General features: G+C 42.1%; 1 protein-coding gene across 3 annotated transcripts; it reads right to left on the reverse strand.

Annotated features, from left to right (window-relative positions):
* Window positions 1-819: 819 nt before the first annotated feature.
* tspan15 (tetraspanin 15) lies at window positions 820-23848 on the reverse strand. Of its 3 annotated transcripts, none has more exons than XM_030377497.1 (8): window positions 23636-23848; window positions 17165-17350; window positions 15709-15783; window positions 10227-10322; window positions 6300-6416; window positions 4304-4354; window positions 3124-3240; window positions 820-2584 (listed from the first exon to the last, which is right to left on the reverse strand). In XM_030377497.1, exons 1-8 carry the CDS (start codon window positions 23726-23728, stop codon window positions 2381-2383), a joined length of 939 nt encoding a protein of 312 aa, XP_030233357.1. In that variant the 5' UTR covers window positions 23729-23848; the 3' UTR covers window positions 820-2380. The 3 variants fall into 3 exon arrangements, with proteins under 3 accessions (XP_030233357.1, XP_030233358.1, XP_030233359.1); XM_030377498.1 differs by lacking the exon at window positions 23636-23848 and adding an exon at window positions 21524-21589; XM_030377499.1 differs by lacking the exon at window positions 23636-23848 and adding an exon at window positions 19334-19381.
* Between the last annotated feature and the right edge of the window lie 744 nt (window positions 23849-24592).

Here is a 24592-nt window from a genome sequence, read left to right on the forward strand (position 1 = left end):
GACCACACTGAGATCACTCATCCATAACCCAATCTCACTGGAGGTTAGAGCTGGATGGAGGATGGCCGCTCAATGATGGATACTTGAACCATGTATGCAGATCGTTTGTGGCCGACCAGCGTGTTACTATCGGTTGGCAGCTTGTGTATTGGGAAGGTCTTTTCCTATACATCGTTCATCAAGTAATGCTTTACCAAGTGCTTGCGACCAAAGCAAATGGCTGGAAATGTAAGAACTCACCATGATCAGTCTTCACTACTGTCAGGAAAGCTAAATTCAATGGAGGACATTTTCCCAATCAAATGACTAGGGGTGGTAGTGAGGGAGCTAATTAGCTGTGTTTATACAACACATAAGGAACAAAGGAGGACATTTTGTTCGGGTATCGGAAAAAAGACCCAGTGTTCTGGAGATTGCCTTAGTAGAGAAATGTGAGTTGTTCTGCTTTGTTTATGGTCCATTTGACACAAAGCATGAATTCTTTGTGACTTTATCGTTTGTTTCTAGGCATGACAGAACACAGTGTGTGGGAATCCTATTTGCAGGTGAGCATGTAATGTTAGACTACGCTCCAGTTACTTTTCAGTTTTGCAAGTTGAAAAAGAGAGTATCCAGTGTGGCGTTTACTTGACCTATATACGCAACATTCAAAGATTAGCTGCATACTGTACACGCAATACAAATACACTGGAAATCCATGGTTTTGAGAAGGGTGACCGACACAAGGACACACACACACAAACACGCACACGATAGCGATAGCAAACGTGTGGCTAAACATATTAAGTCAAGTCAAAAGAAAAAGCGAGTCGAAAACAGTTTCAAAATCAAATACACATTTTATTTTCATTCCTAATGGTAAAAACCTTTGAAATGGTTTAATGTCCAAGTGTGGCACTGTGAAGCACACTATCAGTTATAGTGGTCATTGAGAAGTAAGGCATGTTAAGAATTATTTATCATCCTCAAGCAGCGGATAGAAGAACAATACAAGAGGTGGAAAACCTTCGGATACACAGCTGAAGTGGTTTGTTAACCTCGGGCACTTGTTGTATTTAGACGAGGCCTCACAAACCTAAACAATTGGTCTGAGAAAATAATTATTAAAATGATTCACAGCTGTGAAATTCACTTCCAATCCTGAATGAAACTGGGATAAGTGAAGGAACAGTTGGTTCTCTGCTAACTACTTAAACAAAAAGGTACAACTGATACTCTGGATTACATAAAAATGATAGATATTTTCCATGAAGCGTTACAAACATTCTCCCGTCGAGGATTGATTCAGTGCTTTTCCAGCGAGGCGAACAACAGGTTGATTTGACCTCATCACACAGTGTGACAGTCAGTGTAATTGTAAGGTTTTCAGATTCAGAGAGGCTTATTAACATTTTTAAATAAAACGGGATACACAAGTCATAAGTTACCTTGCGTATTCCTTTAATACAGCAACACAGCCCTTTTCTGTGAGGTACAATGCAACCTGAGTACAATGCAACGCATCAACCTTGTCACCTTTAAAGATAAAAACATGCAAAACATGTGATTATTGTGACTGCTACTGATAGTTGGAGTCATTACAGTATTCAAGTTACGACAAATAAGATATAAAATTAACATTTCCCCATTCACCAAACCTCAAAAAAGCTCATTCAACTAAAAGCATAAAAAATGTATCTGTGCTACAGAGATCTACTGACATGAATATAAACACTTGGGGTTCATCTGCAGATTTCAACCCTCCAATACATATCTTAACTTTGGGCTTTGGTATATTTGTATTCAAACCTGAGAAGAAAAAGAGCGGTTCACTGCTACTGGATCCAATATGGCTACGATGGTTTCATAGATAACCCTCTGCAGACATAACATATTAGGGTTTAGAAGTGGTTAACAGGGAACTCTTCGAGTTGCATTAGTGGTTGCATATTAACCCTGATGAATGGCGAGTTTGATTGTCTTGATAACACTCTGCCTGCCTGGGGTGGGTAGTTCAGGCTACCTTAGCGTAGCTTACCTTAGCATTGGCCAGGTAAGAAAAACTGATTAGGCCGAGAAGAGTAGGTCAAAATCAGTATAACTATCTTTACATTTTAGTGTTTAATCTAAGGAGTTGTGTCATTTTGTTCCCCCCACATCCATCTATACTTCAGAACCAATAGCACAACAGTAAATTGGTTTTAAAAAACGGCTATCCAATGGCGGACGCTAAAATCCCCCCCATCCCCAAGGCACTGATTACCTGCGCCATAAAAACGGAAAAAAACAAAACAATGCAGGGTGGTGACGCAGGGGGGGGGGGGGGGGGGGGTGGGTCGCTCGGTAGATGGAGCACGGCGAGGGTTTCTCGGCGGCACGGGTTAAGGGGTTTGCGGGGGTCTCAGTCGTAGTCAGGCATGCACTTGTACCAATTGGCCACGCGGTTGTGCTTCATGGGGATCCGCTGGAACCCGCCACTCTGGTCCATCATGCTCCTGCCCGTAGGGCCGTCCACTTGGCTGGACGAGTACGGAATGCTCGTGTACTGAACGATGGCGTCCTCCACCCGGGTGATGTACAGCCAGCTGATGATCAGGCCGAAGAACTGGGGAGGGAGGGACGGAGGGGGAGAGAGAGAGAGAGAGGGAGGTACGGGGAGAGAGAGAGGGAGGTAGGGGGAGAGACAGAGAGACCGAGACAGACAGACAGAGTGAGCGAGAAAGAGAGGGATGGAGACAGAGAAAAACAGAGCGTAAGGCAGAGAGACAGAGAAAGAGACACAGACACAGAGAGACAGACAGACAAAGAGAGACAGAGAAAGAGAGAGAGAGTGACAGAGACAGACAGAGAGAGAGACACACAGAGAGAGTGACCGAAGAGAGACACAAGGGAAAATCAATTCAGCGGAGCACCTTACTGTGGACAGACGGACAGGAGCCCATTCTCTCCCCCTCTCATAAGACTCACAGAGAAGCTTGTTGAACCTTAACACACAAGATGTTTCATAGTAGATTCACACACACACACACACACACACACACACACACACACACACACACACACACACACACACACACACACACACACACACACACACACACACACACACACACACACACACACACACACACACACACAGTGTACCTGAGGTAGAAGTATTCCCAGCAGCAACCCAGCCATGATCTTATAGTTGTCAGAGAGCCAGAGGAAGACTGCGTCCGTGCAACCTCTGATGTGGATTTTATCGATCAGGTCCAGGCGCTGCAAGAGACAACATGTCGTTTGTCCACATTCGTCACAACGGCGGCTTTTCGATTCCTTTACAGACCAACGCTCCCATGGATGTAACTTGTTCAAGCAACGACTCCTGGATCATCATTAATATCAATATGACAACAGCTCGAAAAGCAATAAGGGAGTAATTCTATCGGAACATGATTATGCAATTTGCGTAACTACCTGCAAAAGTCGGCAACACACGCACAGCGCCTTAAGCCAATTGTAGAAGATATAATAAAACAATCTATATTACTGAAAAGTGATGAGGTTCATTTGGGAGAAAAGGCACTAGGGCAGGGCTAATAGGCAGTGTTGACTTAATGACATCAGATTACAAGCCCCAGATCATTGGCCGGCACTGCCTTCGGTCCTCAAAACCAAACGATTGAACCGTTAGTTGGTAATTAGTTTGACTTACTCTTTCACCACTCTAGTCACTGCCGGCTCTCTCTCTCTCACACACACACACACACACACACACACACACACACACACACACACACACACACACACACACACACACACACACACACACACACACACACACACACACACACACACACACACACACACACACACACACACGCAACTCTGCTAATTAGCAACTGCATGCCCCAGGCAGGTCCTTTAGGTGAGCAAGAGGTCAGAACCCAACCCTTCCCTTGCTGTAATATGATCAGGCTCCAGAACTATCAAGAGGTGTCCACTCTTGTCCATTAGCTGTTATTAGTTTTGGTTTCGCTAATAGCATAACAGGGCGGAATACAATTTGCATGTTAACGTGTGATGGACTGTCACCGTGCCAACTGATAAAACAGCGGAACACAATTTGCATGCCAATATATTCCATCCTCACTGCCCCGTTTCTCTGCTTCTCCTACGGTATGGTTATGCAAATGGTTGCGTCACACACACACACAAACATGAATATAAGTGCATTATGTTGTATGTTATCATGGTAACTTCATGAAAGAGAACCCCTACGTGTATCACTTAGCACGGATGACCATGCGATACATGTTTCCATCTTCAGCAGACAATTTACCTCTTGATTCACCAGCTTGTACCCGCACATAGTGTTGGGCACCTCATTAGGCTGTGTTGGGGAGAGAGGGAGGGAGAGAAAAAAGGCAAAGATTAGCATACAGTTTATCAGCTCTGAAAAAAGTGTGAGAATGACTCCCACTTCATACGGACACAGGCGTGAGTCAATGTGCTGGTGACGTGCGCGGAGATGGAGGGGAAACTGATCTGTCCTATGAAACGTCTGAGGCTCACACAGGGAGAGATGCCACAACCGTCGCGCGCGCGCGCACACACACACACACACACACACACACACACACACACACACACACACACACACACACACACACACACACACACACACACACACACACACACACACACACACACACACACACACACACACACCTTGGAGAAATCAGACATTTTACAGCACCAGCACCATCAACAGGCAACAGTGCCAGCCCGAGATACTGCAGGGGGTGGGGGGGGGGGCTAGCTGGCTGTGTGGGTGGTTAAAACAAAAAGAATATCGAAAATGTAATTGCCAACAATTGCGCCAAGAGTGTGCCATTAGCCATGAACCTGTCACACGACTGGCCGCGCGAGTCTCACTTAGTGTGGGCTGCCAACCCCGCCTGTCCCTCATCTTCCTGAGGGCATCCGAGTCACATGACTTTGGACCGTGCCCCATATTCAAACAAGAGACAGTGCCAATCTCCTCGCCTTTCACAAAGTCAATACAACGTTGTTGTTCCCCGCATTGTTACACCGAGGCAACAGACGTCGATTCGAAATCAATGTGGCAGGAACCGGAATGTACTTGGATGACTTGAAATGTGTGAATGCTGGAAATTGTTACCTATGGAAAGGATTCAAACGGATTGGGGAGCATGTGGGCAAAATGTGCTTGTCCAGAATTGTGCAGAGTCCGAGGGGTAGGTGAGAGCGAAGAAGAGGCAGGGAGGGGCCACAGGGAGAAGTACAGATGTGGGGGGGCAAAACTAATGACCTGCTGGAGCCTTTCAGGCATCACGGCGTGGTAAAAAAAAAAAGCAGGACTTGGCGTCAGGGCTATGAGACGTGACGCCAGATAGCGCGTGTTTCACAGCAGGATCCCAGCGAATGTAATCACAAGGTTCAGAGGAGTGAGAGGCGAGTGGAAAAGGGCATTGGAGAGGCGGGGACTGGAGTGGAGAAGCTGTTAAGCACATGGCACTGCAGAAGAGAAATGGATGCGACATTTCTATGCCCTATGCTCTGGTGACCCTTGTGCATCATTATCAATAGGAGATTGACAAAGGAAATTGGGGAGGTAAACAGGCCCACACACACACACACACACACACACAGACACACACACACACACACACACACACACACACACACACACACACACACACACACACACACGGTGGAGGACAGCTGCTTTGCGTGACCTGGACATCCACAGAGGACAGGCTGTTGCCAATCTGCCAGCCAGAGATATCGAGGCAGATGTGAAGCCCCAACCCATAGTATAGCAGCACATGTAATAGCTTCACATTGAAATGACATAGCGTCACATTTAAGTGACTTGACAGAGTCGAGGAAAGTTCATGTCTAGACATTGGAAACGACATAAAAATGGAAAAGCATCCCCTCCGCCAGAATAAATAGTTTATGTTAAATCAGGTCAACGATAAGAGCCGCAATGGGAGCTAAACCAAAACATAACCGATACTAAGTGTTGGAATTTGAATTACATTTTGGGAGGATGCGTGTGTTGGGTTGGTATGGTGCTGCAAGTCCGCGTTTGACGAACATTACGGATGATGTGTGGCCATTTTTGTTTGTCATTTTTTTTGTTTTGTAGAGAGTCTGAAAGTTGTGTCCGACAACCTACTCAGGTTAAAAGGTGGAATTTTATGAGGATACAAATCATCACCTTTCCATTACCTGAATTAAGCACACACAAACAAAATGGCTCAATGGTGATGCAACAGGTATAGGGAGCTCTACAGGACAACACCTACCTTAGTGATGAGGCAACAGGTATAGGGAACTCCACACGCCAGTGGGCTCCGAGAGGAGCAGTTGTGGTACATGTTGACTTCCCAGTCCTTATACTCCTTCCCTCCACAGCATGTAAACTACAATGCAAAACAGAGTTGATTTAAACCACAATGCAAAACACAGGACAGGTTTAAACTACAATGCAGAACACAGGACAGGTTTAATTGTTTAGCTGATTGTAATTATTCAGTGTGTAGGCGTTGATGAATTACTAATACGTACGGAAATTAATGATTAAACAACCAAATCAGGGAGGCAAGTCAAATTAATTGAGAATTAAATAAACATTGGTCTGTGGCATCTTGAACTGGATGTAGCAAAATTGGTTTTCACACAACCAATATGGAGCCATAACAGATTTCCTGTTATGGCCATGCCATTAAATTAGCTTTATCGCAACCAGCAGCGCAAAATAGCCATATTATGCACATTGAGATTGGGAAATGTCCATCTCTCAGTAATCTATGGCCAACACTCGTTCATATTCAAACTGTATTGGCTTTTTATTGAAATTCAAGTGTCAAACAGTGACTCTCAAAATAGATAATATGGATATGAACTTATCACGGAGGTTCTAGCTGACCAAAGACAAAATTAATATAAACTTCACATCACGTCATATTTTCCTTTTGACTTAGAATGGTGGCTAGACTATCTGCATTCAACCCCCGTTGGCCACCTATAGGCTGTCAAATACACTATTATCAGTGGCCTCCCCATGGACTGTGGTCAGCCAAGGCTGTTGAAACGCTGTTGTTTTAGACATTCCATTATACTTTTTAAAAGCCTTATATTTCAAGTCCTATACTCCTGTCGAGAACAACAGCTGTTCTGTGCTTATGAATGTTGAAATGGTTGAATGTGTGGACCAGTATATTCTGGGGACCCACCTGTTATGTGGTCGGTGGAAGTAATTATGGTTATTACTGCCAAAGAGACAGCCAGGTAATGACACAGCAGCTCTCAACGTACGTATGGATGTCTAAAAAAACTACCGCCATTACCTCCTTCTGTAAATATCCACCAGTAGGAGGAAATAAATTATTAGTATTAGTATCATCATCATCATTATCCTTTCTTTTGATTAACACCTACACAATCGACCGTTAGTTGTAAGCTAGGTTGTTCTCTCCTGGTTTTGCTCTTCGCTGTTTGAAAGCTAAGCGTCCCTCCTCAGCTAAAAGCCTTTTATTATTCTAGAAGATGGACGAGAGACCTCCACAACGCAGCCGGCGGCAGCTGGTGTTCTACCCTGTCAGCTAGGCTAGCTTCCACTTCTGTAACGATTGATTGGTGGAGCATTATTGGCTGTAACTTCGACATGGTTAAACTATTATTAGAAATATAAAGCATTTTTTTTTTTTATTCTTAGCATTATTATAATCAAGTAAAATCTATTGCTTTACATTATTTACATTGAAGTGATATGCTTATTTTTGTATACTTAATTGTATATTTTGTTTCTCTACTTTTTTTTTTGCAAGCCGGATCACAGCTCATCCAATGATACATAAAAGTAATTCGTATAGAAACGGAAACATTCACTCATACATTCAGAGTGCAAAGCATAAAAAGGAGAAATCCTATTTAATACTGTGTGTTATTTTGGTTTGATTCATTTTAAATTACTTCAGCGTGAACTGGTCTACAGATACATCAGGGTGACCATGTCACTGAAACCAATGATGGATGAATAACCGCTAGAGTACAGCCATTGATTGGGGCTTTGCAGCGGCATTGAATCATCCTCAGTGGTGTCTGTTTCAGACAGGTGGGCTGACTGAACACTTCTGTTCACATTTTTATGCCGCCAATTACCCCATCACTGACCTTCCTGAAAACGAATTAACATATTATTTTGGTTTGCAGATTATTGCAGTTCTGTTTATTGGTTCTAGATGAGATGTGATGGTGCTGGTGCTGTCTACACACACCTCAGTAGCGACGCTGGAAGACAATGGAGCTACTGCATGTACATTTTTGTGGCAAACTGATTATATTTAGTAAGACACTAGTGTTTTTTCAACAGCTTTTCTGTATTCTTCTTATTTGGGTCAATTACACCCTTAATATTTCACTAGAATACAGGAAATTAGGACTGAAACAGATTTCTTTCAGTATGCTTTAAGGATTAACTTTTAATAAAAATGATTAAATTAAAATGGCATAGGCATAGATAGTAATCACCCATGTTCCCAGTTCCCAACCTATACAGACCTACATAAGAATTACTTAACAATGCAGCTTTAATTACAGTGCTGGCAGTTTTCTTTCAATGCATATCTTATGCGTATCCATTAGGGCTGGGTAAAAAAATCGATTTAATCGATTTTGGATCGATTTCATTTATATTTTGCATATCGATTCATAGGGCATGAGATCTTTTTTTTTTTTTTTTTTGAGTTTTGTTACCAGTATTTTTATTTTTGCACTTCAATAAAAAATGCCTCAATGCAATTTGCAGTGATGGAATGGTGTAGTTCAAGTACACTTTCACTTGCAATTCCTTTCTAATTGGAAAATTGCACTTTTGAGACTTGAGACAGTTTTGTTTACAGTTCAAGTTTAAGATGAAGAGAAAAAATAAAGTACATTTGTATTTTGTAACGCAGTTGAGCCATTTTCATTATTTAAGAGCAGATTGAATCGAAATTAAATCGATTCAGAACCTTATGAATTGCGAATGAAGGCGAATCGATTTAGGAAATTGGCCACGATACCCAGCCCTAGTATCCATAACACTGAAATAATGTTTCATATCAGCTAAGGTAGCCACGCCAAGCGCAAGATTGCTTTTAAAGGGCTACTTCTGAGGGGTGTTAATGAGGGTGCTTTTCAGAGCGAGTGTGTGAGCGAGTGTGCGCATCTGCGAGTTGTCAATTTGCACTTTGAGCGGTCAAAATTGTGATTCAGCCTTTTGATGAACTACCGATTTCCCGTGCGTGCGCCGGACAGAAGGGTCTATTCTAATTCCGAAAACACAGAAGATTAACGTGCTGGTGACTTCACAGTGGAATAAATGTCACATCCCCATTGGAACAAAGCGAGATAGGTGCTGGTCTAAAGGTCATCCTGGCTTCAGTCAATCAACACCTTGGAGTAGTCACCTGGGGGAATTTAAGAACTATGCATTTCTTGCCCCTATATTTATTTAATGATTTTATTTAAGTATGAAACCTGGTTAGTAAGCATCTTCTGGCCGTTTGCTGATGGCACAGACGCATTTAATGAGACTGGGCACCTGTAATTGATAATACGGTACACATATCATTCCACACACACTGCGATGGAAAAATCCATATGTTGTTTCCTTTAAGTCATCAAAGGCTTTGTTTTCTATTCCTTGTATTATATTTCCACCCTGCTTTTCCTCAGTGTCATCTAAATGTTGACCTTTGTGTTTGGGTCACCCACCTTAACATCGCAGATGTGAAGTTATTATCTAAATGGTAACTTTTGTGCTTTTTTTGTATTAAGAAATCTTATCTGGCCTAGAAACAATATCTCTTACGAAAAGGTAAGGAGTCTCACACACACACACACACACACACACACACACACACACACACACACACACACACACACACACACACACACACACACACACACACACACACACACACACACACACACACACACACACGCACACACGCACACGCTCTAGGTAGAAGCTCTTTAATTGCGTTACCACGTATGAGAAAAGACAAACCATGAATCAAGCACCTCGTTAAACCAAAGTGTTTACTCAAAAGGTCGGTTGAGTAAGCGGCCGATTAGTTTTTTTAAATGGAGGAACCGCTCTGCTTTGGGCAAAGATTCCCAGTAAGTAGTGTGTAATGATCAGCGTTAAGGACCCTGTCATATGGAGGAAAGGGAGCAGGACTTACTTTTTTCTGAACAAAGTCCATGATGTTCTTAAAGTCCAGGTCGTCATAGTAGTTGACCATGCCTTTGCGGATGTTTCTGTTCAACAAGTTCACCGTCTGAAAGACAGAAAACACGGAAAGGTCAGGGAGGTCAAGCCTAATGATAGCCAGGGGATATAAAAGCCTGTGCTCCTCAGTGGTCAAGGCTTCTCCACAGCACTGCAGGGCAAATTAAAAAGCAGTCTTTCATCGTTTTAATTAGTGATTAGTCCAGCCTGTTCCGTCAAGGTAACCTGTGGCTTAAGCTTCAGAAGTGAGGTCCTTCATCTAGTGGCAAGTTCTGCATCGATTGGCAAGGAGGTACCCTTTACTCATTTGAAGTAAAGTTGAGATGCGGTGCTTTGGGACATCAACAGTGACTGTCTGCAGGGGCCACACAGATGTTTCACTGGGAGTATTTGCAATGAAACCAGCACAATGACAATGACGGCATTGTGCTTCATCCCCTTTCCATAGAGGAATCTAGGTGCATTTTGACAATCTTTGTGGTGGCCACAAGGTATTTATTATTTTGAATTCCTTAAAACCTGAATAGAATAAAACATGTGTTGGACTTGATTGTGCATTCTATTGGAAGTCCAATGATGTATGAATTTAGGATTCTGCCGATTTAGCCTTAATTAACAATTGTAGAGAATACAGCAAAAATAAAAAGGTTCATACCAAGAAATAAATAATGGCGAGAGAAAAGGGAGACAATAGCAAGTCAAGAAGAAGATAAACAATTAAAAAAGAAAAGTATTAGCATCGGACAGACAGAGAGAGAGAACGAAAGACAGACACCGACAGACAGACACAGAGACAAAAAGAAAGAGAGAGAAAAAGACTATTGCAATAGAAGAGACAGAGCGTTAGCGGGTCGTGATGTTCCATCACCCAGTGATACGATTCAGATGTAAATTAACCCGGCTTTCTGCATATATTGTGCTGTTCCCTGGCTCTGCCCCACAGTAAATACAAAGACCCATTGCGCTCCAACATCCTTCCAGATTGTCCCATATGATTTATGCGTTATTTCCCTCCCTGTTATGTCAATATGATCTTCTTGGGTGACCTTGTTAATAGGTTCTATATTTGGTGTTTTTTTTTAAGAGTGAGTCTTCATATTTTTTTATACACCACCAAATTAATCATCCGTCTCCTTCCTCAATCGCTCAGATTAAACTGCAACTAACGCTTTCGGCCGTCCGTGGTTTGGTTAATGTGGATGTCGCGAGTCGTGAGTACAGATCTGCCTGGAGTCAGGCGACATGCAGATGGCGCAGCAGGAACATGCAGCCGAATCTGAACGTGTCTGCAGCCTCTTCTGTTGCACATTTTGAAGGAAAAAGATGACATATCTCTAATACTTCATATTGAAGATGGGAGGCAAGACGAAAAGGGTGGTAGTGTTAGTTTGAAAAACAAATGAAATGAAGAAAAATATATACACAGTCTAACATCTGATAACACAGCCTACATGTTATTACTGGGCTCGAGTTACTCAAAGTCTCCATTTCTGCCTGCAAGCACAGCTGTGATGTTATGATCGAATCAGGTGAATGCAGTTCAACTGAGATGAATAGCCGACACGCACCTGGACGAGGCCGGTCGCCAAACCCAAAGCCGGGGACAGTTACCTCCAGGTATATGTTTGAACTGCGAGGAGACGTCCCAAATAGGTTTGCTATGCCATCCTGAGTAGGAGAGGCTGCCAAACAAACTAACGCATTAGAGCAAATGTATTCAGGTTTCCCCTTAATCTTGTTAATTCGAAATTGTGCCATTGGAAGGGGAACAGATGGAGGCACAGAGAGGCAAACATGGACTTAATGGTATAAGTTTGGCGGTAAAGTCTGCATTATTAGAAGTCTGTGAACTGTGTAACCAAGATAAACTTTGTTTGCCCTTTTTTTTTTTTTTGCCATTAAGGACTTCGGTGTGGAGGAGTATAGTAAAGCGTACGAGTTGACAAGGGCATGCGTTCAGTTCCAGGAATTATTAATGGTGGTGGGGCACAGTGAGAGTCTGAAGGTCAGCTCTCAAAGATGTGATATGATGGATAATGAAACCAAAACCAAACAAACGTTACCTTATTGGGGGTTAAGGTGTGGCTGTATTCTAGCACCACAAGCAAAGTCTGTTCTCACATTGAGAGAAGTAGAACAGGCCTCGTGGTTGAGGTGTATAGACAGCACTTGTATTTGCGGTATTACAGTCAATATGGTTGAGGTGTGAACAGGCCTTAAGGCCAATTTCCACCAGATCTGTCTCGGAAGCAGTATGGCAGCGAAGCGGCTGTGTTCCGTACTGCAATCAACACAAGAAGCGGTCCAGACACGTTCCAGCTGATGGCTCAAGACGTGCATAATTATATTATATGAATTGTAAAAATTATTATGATTAGAATGATTCATACAATACTATTCACAAGTTATATTCAACCCCTACATAACATATATGCATCAATATTATAACCAATTGAGTATGGTATGATTCATGCCTTAGAGATTTCAAGATTAAGCAACGTCGCGGTCCGCTCGCGACACTAGACTTCGATTAGAGAATAGATGAGGAATCGACGGGGACTTTAATTTCTTCTCTGCCACTGATTAGCTATTGATAGCGATAACATAGATGGACTGTATAATATTACCCCGTTAGTGAATGGCATAGGCGACAATGTGAGCTCATGAATATTCATGAGCAAATGCGAACTGATTGGCTGTAGAAGTGTTCTGAGATACGGCTGCAACCGGCAACCTTCAAAAATAGCAGTATCGTAAACGAAGTGCCGGTTTGCGGGTGGTTCCGTGCCGTGCCGCAACCGTAGAAGTGGAATAGCCTTCATTGATCATAGCTTACTATTGAAGAAACTTAAGTGTTATGGCTTTATTCCATCTGCCCATCTCTGGTTTTCTTTAACGGAAGCCTCTCAAATGCAAGACATATACAGTGTGGGATTCCAGAGGGCTCTTCACTAGGACCACTGCTCTTCTCGATTTTACAAATGACCTCCCACTTGTTTGTAAATTAGCATGTATGTCTATGTATGCAGATGATTCAACACTCTATATGTCTGCACAAACAGTTAAGGAAATCACCTCAGCCCTCAACAAAGAGTTGCAGATGGTATCCAAATGGATCTCTGATAACAAACTTGTCCTGAACATTTATAAAACCAAGAGCATTGCATTAAGAACAAAATAATCATTAAGCTCTAAACCCCAGCTGAATCTGGTACTGAACAATGTTGATGTTGAGCATGTACAGTTAACAGAGCTTCTGGGGGTAACCTTAGACTGTAAATAATCATGGTCAAGACACATAGATTTACTGGTGCAAAAGATGGGGAGGAACATATCTGTAGTCAAAAGATGCTCTTCTTTTTTAACACCTCATCCAACAGGTCCTACAGACCCTGGTACTGTCACACCTCAGGGCTGTACAGTGCGACAGTTTTGATCGCATTTGCTATTAAAATATATAACGTGCGAAGATAAATACAAGTCCACTCGCACCGGTGCGAAAGGGTGAGAAGGACCCGTGCCGAAAAAAAAAGACGTATTTTTTCAAACGACTTTCAATGGCACTGCTAAGCACGATTGTGTGGGAGCATGATGGGAGCGATGCATGTAGGGAAATGTATTTTGAATTATAGGCTCGCCAGTTCCGCTGAACTACTAAAAAACTACATTTCCCGAACATTCACACGTTGAGGAAGAGGCTTTGTAACGGTCGCGGGAAATCACTTTTTAAGCGAAACAGAAAAATGAAAAGGTATTTCTCTGTATTCGGAAGTTCTTCTTCATCAAATAAAGATGGAAACTTGGAAAAAAAATCCAAGTATGGAAGAGATTGACTCGGCGACCACAAGCACGGAACCGGCACCTTCGGACGAAGCCGACTCCACCCATGACTCCGTCTCGGCCAACGGGAAAACTTACAGGTTTAACCCCCAGTGGTTAAAAACGTTCAATTGGCTGGTCTACGACCAATCCAAGAAGTCTATGTTTTGTAAATATTGCCTCAAGGCAGGGGAAAGGACATCAGAGGTTAATAAATAAGTGTTTGTTAAATTTGTAATAATTACTTAATTTTGTTGAATGTGTTCACCACTTCTGGCTGCTGATGTTTTAAAAGAGGCTCTCATAGTCACTTTACTATTTAATATGTTCACTGTCACTTTACTGTTGTTAAATTTGTTCATATTGTGTTACTTTTGTATATACACGTCCTATTCTGTTCATATAGTTATATCTGAATAATTTTTATTTTCTTGACTATAGTTTGTGTGCTACCAAAATTATTTTTGTGCTACTGATTTTTTTTGCTTGCTAGCACCAGTGCTACCATTTTAAAAAGTAAGCGTACAGCCCTGCACCTAGATTATTGCTCGGTGGTCTGGTCAGGTACTACAAAAAATAATCTAGGGAAGCTTCAACAGGTAAAAAAAAGAGCAGCTGGGCTTGCCCTAGAATGCACACCGAGAGCCAACATAAATAAAATGCAGGACCAACTCTACTGGCTGAAAGTTGATATGATGTTGAAATCATCCCTTCTTTCTTTCATAAAAAACATTAATACTTTAAATAACCCTGACTGTTTGTTTAGACAGCTCTAATGTGCACACGTACCCAACCAGACATGCCACCGGTAACTACACAATTCCATCCAAACAAACTCAAAACAATGCACAGTATTATGTAGAGCTATGGTTGAATGGAACTCCCTTCCAGATCATATTCCAGAAATCCAGAACAAAGCTAGCTTCAAAAAACAAGTGGAGCGACACCTCATGGCTATTTGCACTGAATCCTAGTATGTATTACTAAATGTTACTTCTATTTACTATTTACTTTTTTTACGTTGTTTGTTTTGCGTGCTGATGGTTTTTTATCTGTTGTCTTTTTTGTTGATTTCTTGTCTTGTTATATGTTATGTGTGGACCCCAGGAAAAGTAGCTGATGTCTTCTGCATCAGCTAATGGGGATCCAATTAAAATCCATAAATCCATCCATAAATTGATTAGAAAGGTTTCTATTGACTTCGGCAAACGTTTAACTGCCGTGACGCTTCCGAGACGGATCTGGTGGAAATTGGCCTTTTAGCTACGGTAATACAATCCTCTAGATTGAGATATAAAACCGGCCCTGTGGTTAAGGTATACACAGGCCTCATGGTTGAGGTATAAACAGGCCTCATGGTTGAGGTACACATAGAACTCATGGTTGAGGTATACAACAGGCCTCATGGTTGAGGTATACAACAGGCCTCATGGCTGAGTTATACAACACGCCTCATGGTTGAGGTATACAACAGGCCTCATGCGAGAAATACACAGGCCTCATGGAGGTATACACAGCCTCATGGAGGTAAACACAGGCCTCAGGGTTCAGGTATAAAACAGGCTTCATGGTTGAAGCATGGACAGGCCTGGTCTATCAGATATAAAGTAGCCTACCTTGTTTTGGAACACCAGGGCAATGACTCCTCCCAGGAGCTCCAGAATCAAACACACGGTCAGCGTGAACATGAACTACGGAACATATGGAATGGAGTTGTGATTAGTATTAAAGTAAAACAGAAACAGGTAGTACTGATGGCACATATAGTTTCAGACAAAAACAATGTCATCCTTAGGCGATTTTGCACAATCTTAAAATGTAAATATTATACAATATTTATGCATATACATAGAAATAATTTAGAAAAGCTGAATCATTCTGGGTGGGTCTCTCTCTCTCTCTCTCTCTCTCTCTCTCTCTCTCTCTCTCTCTCTCTCTCTCTCTCTCTCTCTCTCTCTCTCTCTCTCTCTCTCTCTCTCTCTCTCTCTCTCTCTCTCTCTCTCTCTCTCTCTCTCTCTCTCTCTGCTCAGATGTTTACAGAAACGGTATTCATGGCAGTGGGACAGCAGACCGACCTTTCACTGGCAAGCTAAACAGAAGTAGAGAACCTAAACTAGCAGGGGTTCTCTTAACCTAGGATACGCTACGTTTGTTTGCCTTTCCACCTCGGCGTAGATTCCGACGGCCATAATTGTGCCGCCAATCAGCTGCAACACAATAAACAGTTATCAGCCTGGGAGATCGATTTTTGGAGTCGGTTTTTTCCATCCATATCGAAGTGACTTCCAAGTGAGGCAGAGAATAGTAACAAATCATACTACCACCATTACAATGATGCATATACATAGAAATAATTTAGAAAAGCTGAATCATTCTCTCTCTCTCTCTCTCTCTCTCTCTCTCTCTCTCTCTCTCTCTCTCTCTCTCTCTCTCTCTCTCTCTCTCTCTCTCTCTCTCTCCAGATGTTTACAGAAACGGTATTCATGGCAGTGGGACAGCAGACCGACCTTTCATTGGCAAGCTAAACAGAAGTAGAGAACCTAAACTAGCAGGGGTTCTCTTAACCTAGGATACGCTACGTTTGTTGCAGAGTCTTCCTTCATCATTTGTTGAAATCCAATCCCAAAGCAGGCAGAATTGATACACGCAACAACAAAGCTTAATCTGAATGTCAGCACCCAGATGGTCAGTGCATGTGTATGTGCATGTGAAACAGTCGTATTAAATTGGCACAGGCATAAAAAAGTACTTATAAGTCAGTGTGAGCAACAAGTTTCTGATCGCAGAAGTGCAGAAGATATCTGGCTCCTGAAGTCTTCTAACCAAAATCCTGTGACTTTCTCTAGAATAAAAACGTCTCCAAACTCTTTATCGAAATGTTTTTTTGGGGCAAGACCAAAAATAACCTGATGTTTTAAAACAGAATACAAAAACGGTTAACAAACGGTTTGTTTCATGACATGTTATTTATGATCAACGGAATCATCTTACTGGCTGAATTATAACAGCATGCCCCACACCTTTCTGCTTAGAAAGCAACTGGGACTACCACAGAGCAGAAGGGGAGCTCACCACTTTGAGCATTACGATGTTGTCTCTCAGGGAACCCAGGACCCCGATGAAGGACACTACGAACATGAGCAGTCCCAAGACGATCAGGATGATGGCCGGGGCCAGAAACAGTCCATCCAGGGTCTTGTAGCGCTGCCTTTCCACCTCGGCGTAGATTCCGACGGCCATAATTGTGCCGCCAATCAGCTGCAACACAATAAACAGTTATCAGCCTGGGAGAGGCTCATCCATATCGAAGTGACTTCCAAGTGAGGCAGAGAATAGTAACAAATCATACTACCACCATTACAATGAGTTTCAGAGAAATAGAAAACAACAAAAGAAAATCAAAAGAAAATCAATGGAATACAGCAGAAAGGAACTATAATCTATAATTAAAGAGAACCAAAGGCTCGGCTTCCGGCTCCCCTGTAAACGCCCCTCCAAATCAGGTTCAAAAGGCGGAGGACACGCGCTTAATCTACAGGGACTGGGAAGCCGAAAAGAGGATATGCATTCAAAAGCATGCATTTAGGAGGGTCATCTTTAAGGTCATCTTCTGCAAACTAATCTACAAGTTGTGTTGGGTTCTCCTTGGAGACCTCAAGTGCACCTCATACAAAAACTTTGACACCAAATGCGGGTAAACCTTCACCTGAAAATCCTTCTCTCAACATGGAGCATATTTATACTATACAGTATAAACATAGAAAAGTACTGTTTAGGTAAATCGGTTTCTGTAATTCAGTCCAATGTTCAAAGAATTTTCTAAATTCTGCAAAAACAAGTGACCAACTAGAACATTCCCTGACACAAGTAATAATACATGCACATAAACAAAAGGCAACATAACTAAATGGCCAATGCTTCGGCATAGTACCTGCTACTCTGGTGAATTAAAAGTGAAACATGCCATTAACGTATGAGTCACAGGGAGATGGTCACCGCAAATGACACCCACAGGACAAGCTCGATGCCTCTGATGAAAGGGCACATTACTCACTCTGAGCCATAAGTAGCAAAATGCATACGTTAGTGAGAAAAACGGGGATGATAAATGACAAGTAGTCGCGCTGTCCCGGATCTGTAATTTAGGGAACGGAATATGCATCTGAATCAATTAAAGAGGGCACTGGGATCAACGTTTTGAAAGTGATTTCCCCTCACACAGATGACCTGCTCTTATCGGCTGGTGCTTTAGGTTGGAAAATGGAACAACAATCTTGGTTTATGGCTGTGAAAATATGCATTCAAAATCACAACACGAGACCGGAGTGCGCTGGAGCTGGTCGATCTTATCCCTGGTAACGCAGCATTACCAGCGTTGAGAAAGAAGGAATGAGGAGCCTGTTAGAATGTTTCTTATGGCATTGATTATATTATAACTATTAATGTGTTGATTCTACTTAATGAACCTTTCGATTGAACTTCAGTGTTGGAAATTTGCGGAACGTGATGAATGAAACTATTGAGTTCGACAGCCATTTTGTAAACACTTCAATCTCACTGAACTGAGATTGTCACATCATCTGAAACATACTGGCTGATGGAAAATCATTAATAGAGGAGTTCATAGAACACACACACACACACACACACACACACACACACACACACACACACACACACACACACACACACACACACACACACACACACACACACACACACACACACACACACACACACACACACACACACGATGGTGCCATGGTAGGCAGGCTGCAGTGTCTTGTTGAGTGTCCCTCTGTTTATATCCGAATAAACAAGCACGTCTTTTCCTTACATGTCCCGGGTTACTGTCAGCAATGCTAGCTAGCTCCTGGCGGCCTGCCAGCCATGCCCAAACAATGGAAGTTAAGAGGAGAAATATGGCACTTTAAATCCTTTAAAACAGAACAGAGCAGGTTCTGCCATCATGGGAGGAGGTTGACGTGCATGAGTTGCCATAGCCATCATAGAAGGTAGTTGAGTTATAGGCATACATCCCCCGCATTCATGAACACATGGAAAGTCTCTCCGATTATACAGACGGAAGACGATTCCATTCATGCATTGAAAGTTGAATGTCATGCGTTTAGCCAGCCAAGCTCACAAGACTAGTTTATGATTGCATAATCTAAGCCATTAGACGCACCCTGGGAGACACAAAACATAATGATGTTGGATGTAAACAAAGATCTAACTCACGACAGCGCTAGTTCTGCAATAGATTTTTAACATCTTGCTGGAAGAAAATATAACCGATAGAGCATGGGTGAAAACAGTGTTGCTGGACCATGGTGTCACTCATGGTCTAACCACGGACATGTCGTGTTGTTCTGCTTGTAGACATGTTGTGATTCTGCCAAAAATAAAGCAGTGGTTAACCACATGGCATATAGGCAGGGGGAAAATCATATGAGCACCACATGATAAAACAGGAACTTCTCTTTATGCACAATAAGAAATTAATAAACTAGTTATTCAGTAGAATGAGTCAATTGAAAAGCTTTTTTAGTTCCACTTACACACGGTTAAGTTTTTTTTATGGTCAAATAGCAAATGCGTTGCATGATTTACTCTATGACTGTACAAAGACTTCTGACTGTTCAATTGATTACATTCAACAAATGGAAACAGTTAGGATAAAGCCAATAAAATGGCCGAATAGTAGTTTCTGATATTTTCCTTCATGGAAATACATTCTCAGTTTTGCGCATCTGTAAGTCAGTCTCTATACAAAGGCATGCAGAACTAAACATGTTGTTGCATTTCTCTGCACTCTACTTTAGAAGTCATACATTTCCCTTATTTTTCTCGCGCGCTTCCTCTCGGTCCCAGATTTCAATAGTCTCCAGGCGGAGGCTAATTAGCGTTTGCCTCAATGGGTTGTAATACTGTAAAGTCGAGATTTCCCCATGAATCAAAACCTGTAATGACCGTTTCAGTAGCAATACATTTCCCCCCAAACAGACTTAGAAACATTCTTACGCTTCATAACTTGAATGTTATTGTTAATCAAAGGGTATTCATTGCGTTTTCAAATGTTGAACATTTACATAATGTAAATTACACCATTTGTGTTTGTCATTTCATGTATGGGTTTGTTGTGTTCACATTTATTTGAAGTTGCTTGTATGTCTGAAACTGTGAATCATTTCGCCAACGATGAGCATGTGATGTAAATATGATATTATTCAGGGTTGCCACTTCAAAAAAAAAACTAAAATCTTCATTAGTGAAATATGAAGCCATCTGCAAAGCCTTAAAAAAGAGACAAAGGGGTTCCGTCCTAGATCATCAGTAATAGATTTGCCTTATTATATGAAAACCATGACAGGACAGCCTATTAATAAACATCTGCCCGTTAACACAATCAAAAGGGGATCTGGCACTTATGGAAATCGTATTCATAATTGACAACGTTAAACTTTTCCAAAGGGCAGAATGGATGATTTAGGGTAAACACTGACTTAATGGTTGGAGTAAATTAAGAGTATTGAAATCATTTACAAATAACAACCCTCTTCTGTTGTTGTTTTTTTACACAAAACACTTTCAGAACGACACATGTTGGCTTAGGTTGTTACAAGTAGTAGCCCTTCAGGACAGTACATATTTGAATAGCTATAAATCTTACAGAGAAAATTGTCTCATTTCAAAATTAAATAGATGAGCAAGATCCAGTAGAGTAGCAGAAAACCTCTTCAAACAAGTGAAAAAAAGAATCAAAAGGATCATGATTATATCTCAGTGTTGACACTGCAAACTCCACTGAAATGAAAGCAATTGCATCCAGCCTGACACTTGTTTAACCCGCCCAAAGCCAGACAATATGAGAACTGCCTTTTCCCAGCTATAAGACCATAGCAATAATACAAAGTCCACTTCTCGTTATCATTAATAAATGATGTACATGACATCATGCAGCCAAAAGACGCACACACTAACCAGCTACAAGAAGCAATAACCATTGTGTTTCCATTACAATGTATTCACAACGTTCTATCCCTGAAATAGATCTCTGAGAAAACCACAGAATAAGTGTATCTATAATAAATGAAATCATGCAACACATACTCGTATATATATTTAATGTCTTTTTAAAATGATCCAGACCTATCTCTCCGCCATCTCCGCAAGGGAGCAGAAGGGAAGTATTGGTGGGCTGTTGTGATCTCGACAGCTTAGGTTCGACAAAGGGACATCCTGTCTCAGAATACACTGCAGACAAGCGTGGGTCATGAGAAAGGATAGTGTAATGTGTTTAGTTTTTGCCGCTCGAACACATAATGAGTGGCAAACTGTCACTACATCAGAAGCTCTCCCTTCTTCGAACAACTTTAAAAGGGCTTTTATAAACGGTCGGGAAGGAAAAATGTTACAGTTTTATACAACCTTGCCTTGAGATGGTCTGTGTTTTGGGGATGTCCATGGTGTGACCAGCATGCTTTTAATCCTCTACTTGTTTCCCTTTTGTGGCTTTCATGTAGATTCTCTTCCTTTTATTTAAGGCATGTTTGCTATCGTGTGAAACAGTTTTGTTTTCTGTGTGTAAATATTTGTACTGCTGTCTTGTCTAAGTAAAAAAGGTACAAAAGGACTGTCCTGTATCTTAAATGAAAAGGACCCTTAACCTTTGACCTTGTGACCATACATGATGTTTATACAGCAAATATAGGAATAGCCATTACGGTCTCTTTGTTTACTGCACTGCACTAATAGGTGCTCCAAAGATCCGGTATCTACCATTTCCTTGGTCTTGGTCCACACTCCGGACAAAGTCATTCACTTCCCACAAGGCTGAGGGTCGGCCAGCCCAAACCACTGATTCATTGGGTAACCTGTGCGGGTAGCAGTGGAGACGATTGCCCTTAAGTGCGCCTATTGCCGTAAGAAGGGATCTAAATGCAGGTGGACACTGAAAATGAAAAGCATCCTCCTACGCTGCACAAGTAGACCTAAGGGAACAGCACCAAACATTTTTCATGAAGCAATTTTCATCGTTTGTTCAAGCGCAATAAGAGAGACCCAGCAGAAAGGTTATTTGAGAGATAATGGGGGAATGGGTATGTTGAATTAGATGGAAAAGCTGGGCTACTTGGCAAGAGATCCTTATTGTTTACTGGTGTTGAGGCTGGTAGAGAAGCCCTGTACTGTAAACTCTTCGGTCATACCAAGGCTGTATTCATCCAATGATATTACGCTTACTAAAATATCTTGCGCTCTGTGCTCTGCTGTGGTCCTTCTTCAGTATCTCCCTCTCTTTCTTACCATTTCTTTGAAGCGTAATGATGGATTTCTCCTATGAGCTGCAGGAATAGCACTGCAAGTGGCGGTCTGGATTTAGATTCTGCTATTTGTCAGCGATGATGTTGATGAAGATGACGATGTAATAGCTGCCGGGCTTTTGAAAAAAAAACCTGCATCCAAAACCCTCGATAACCTCATCCTGTAAACACACAGGCCAGAATGCAAACAGCTTTCTCACACTATGACAAATGCCTTAAATTAAATAATGCAACCAGGTAAAGATGAATGAGTATTCCAGAAGCTGTATTTCAAGGATTTGCTTTTCTTATGATCATCAACCTCACTGAAAAGTTTTTGTCCTCCAGTTTAATGTTGTCCCAAAACAAATTACAACTTATAATATTAAGTGCTTTGGTTATCTATAGCTCAATGGTTACCTATACCTGTTAGCTCTATATAATCATACAATATAATATCAATTATCATTAATATGTCAGGGTGGCTGAGTAACTTGAGTTTGTAACATAAGACATAAACGGTATGAGGAAAACAATTGTTTCATTGAGGGAGGTTGGCAATATAAATGTTTGGATATTCCATAAAAACAGTTTTCCAAAAATAAGTACTATTCCATAACACTATAGCTGGATTGTTGACCAGAACAGTCTAGGCCTAGCCCAACAACCTATTACAATTCTGTAGAGGGTGAATCCACACCAACCACACTGGGTTTGGCCATCTGGTTTGATGTCAAAGCATATCATTTGTTACACCTCACACGTACTAAACTTATGCAAAGAACTACTGCTATTCGTTAAGAATATACATCTGATCACATGGATCAATGCTGATATATGCAATATGTTATGTAGATGACACCCAAATTAGGATTGCTGACGAGTATGTAACACATCCAATTGGGTACAATGCAGACAGCACAGTGCAGAGTGGCTATAACCACGTAGCTTACGCCCAACCTTCCAGCCGTGATACTAGCAACATTAACACCTGTCGATTCAGATAGCGCTTGGTCACTTGTGAGCATTTTGCATTACAGCCTGCTTTGACAAAGTTCTTCCTTAGCCCTATTCTCACTGGCCGTACGTGTCCGGTAAAACACCGGTAGTATTTGAATGTGGTTGCCTCTGATGTTGGATCACGTCGTGCACACACCCTGCCCGGCCAGTGTCTAATGACAGATCACGATGTATTCGCAGAACATTGGATTAGCATCACTGAGAGGACACAGCCACTTACCCACCAACCGACGGCATACGCGAACAGGGTGAATTTAAGGAGAACGTAGGAGAATTTTTGACAGTATCGCACATCGCTGCTGTGGCCGGACATTGTTCCCGTCTCCCTGATTCAATCGGCTCCCCGTGTTGTTGATGACTGTTCACAATTCACTTCCGCGTTGTCCTACCGCCACACCTGCAGGTCGCCTTTCGACCCTCTGACTGTGCGTGCGTGCGTGCGTGTGTGTGCGTGTGTGTTCGTGTGTGTGTGTGTGTGTGTGTGTGTGTGTGTGTGTGTGTGTGTGTGTGTGTGTGTGTGTGTGTGTGTTTTGTGTGCGTGCGTGCGTGTGCGTGCATTATAATATTCTGATTGGGAACTGTGCCAAATCCGAGTGCAATGGGAATAATATATTCGTCGCCTTATGTAATTTTGCATATGGGTCCGTTTTGTCTGGCTCACTATATTGCACCCAACCTTGTTTTAGTGCAGAGGCCTTTGTTCGGGGAGAAAAACACGTGTGTGTATTCCACACCCCCCCCCCCCCCCCCCCCCCTCTACACACACGCACACGCACACACTCGCGCGCGTGCTGACCACCAGCTGAGGTCAGCACGCTTTGACGGCCGTTTCATTGTGTGTGTAAACAAAACCGCTTATCTAACCCAGATAGGGGACCGTTTAACACTGCAAACCATTACATTCTCGAGAAGAATAGCAAGAAATTAAGACTTAAAAAATGTGACGGTGTATGTCAATAATGTCATATTTAACTCGCCCAAGGCTCCATTGTGGATGAAATTCAACAAGATGAAAGATGATCCAACACCCCAACATCTGAAAGAGCAATAAAGGACTTTCCACAAAGCCAATTTTTCAAATCACAGCTCTATCGCCGTCCTTTCAACCTGTCCATGGTCTTTGTTGGCTATTCTTTAATGCATGTTTTGATATTCAATTCGACAAGGACTGCCACCT

The sequence above is a fragment of the Gadus morhua genome, chromosome 14 (assembly GCF_902167405.1).
Source record: "Gadus morhua chromosome 14, gadMor3.0, whole genome shotgun sequence".
Lineage (NCBI taxonomy): Eukaryota > Metazoa > Chordata > Actinopteri > Gadiformes > Gadidae > Gadus > Gadus morhua.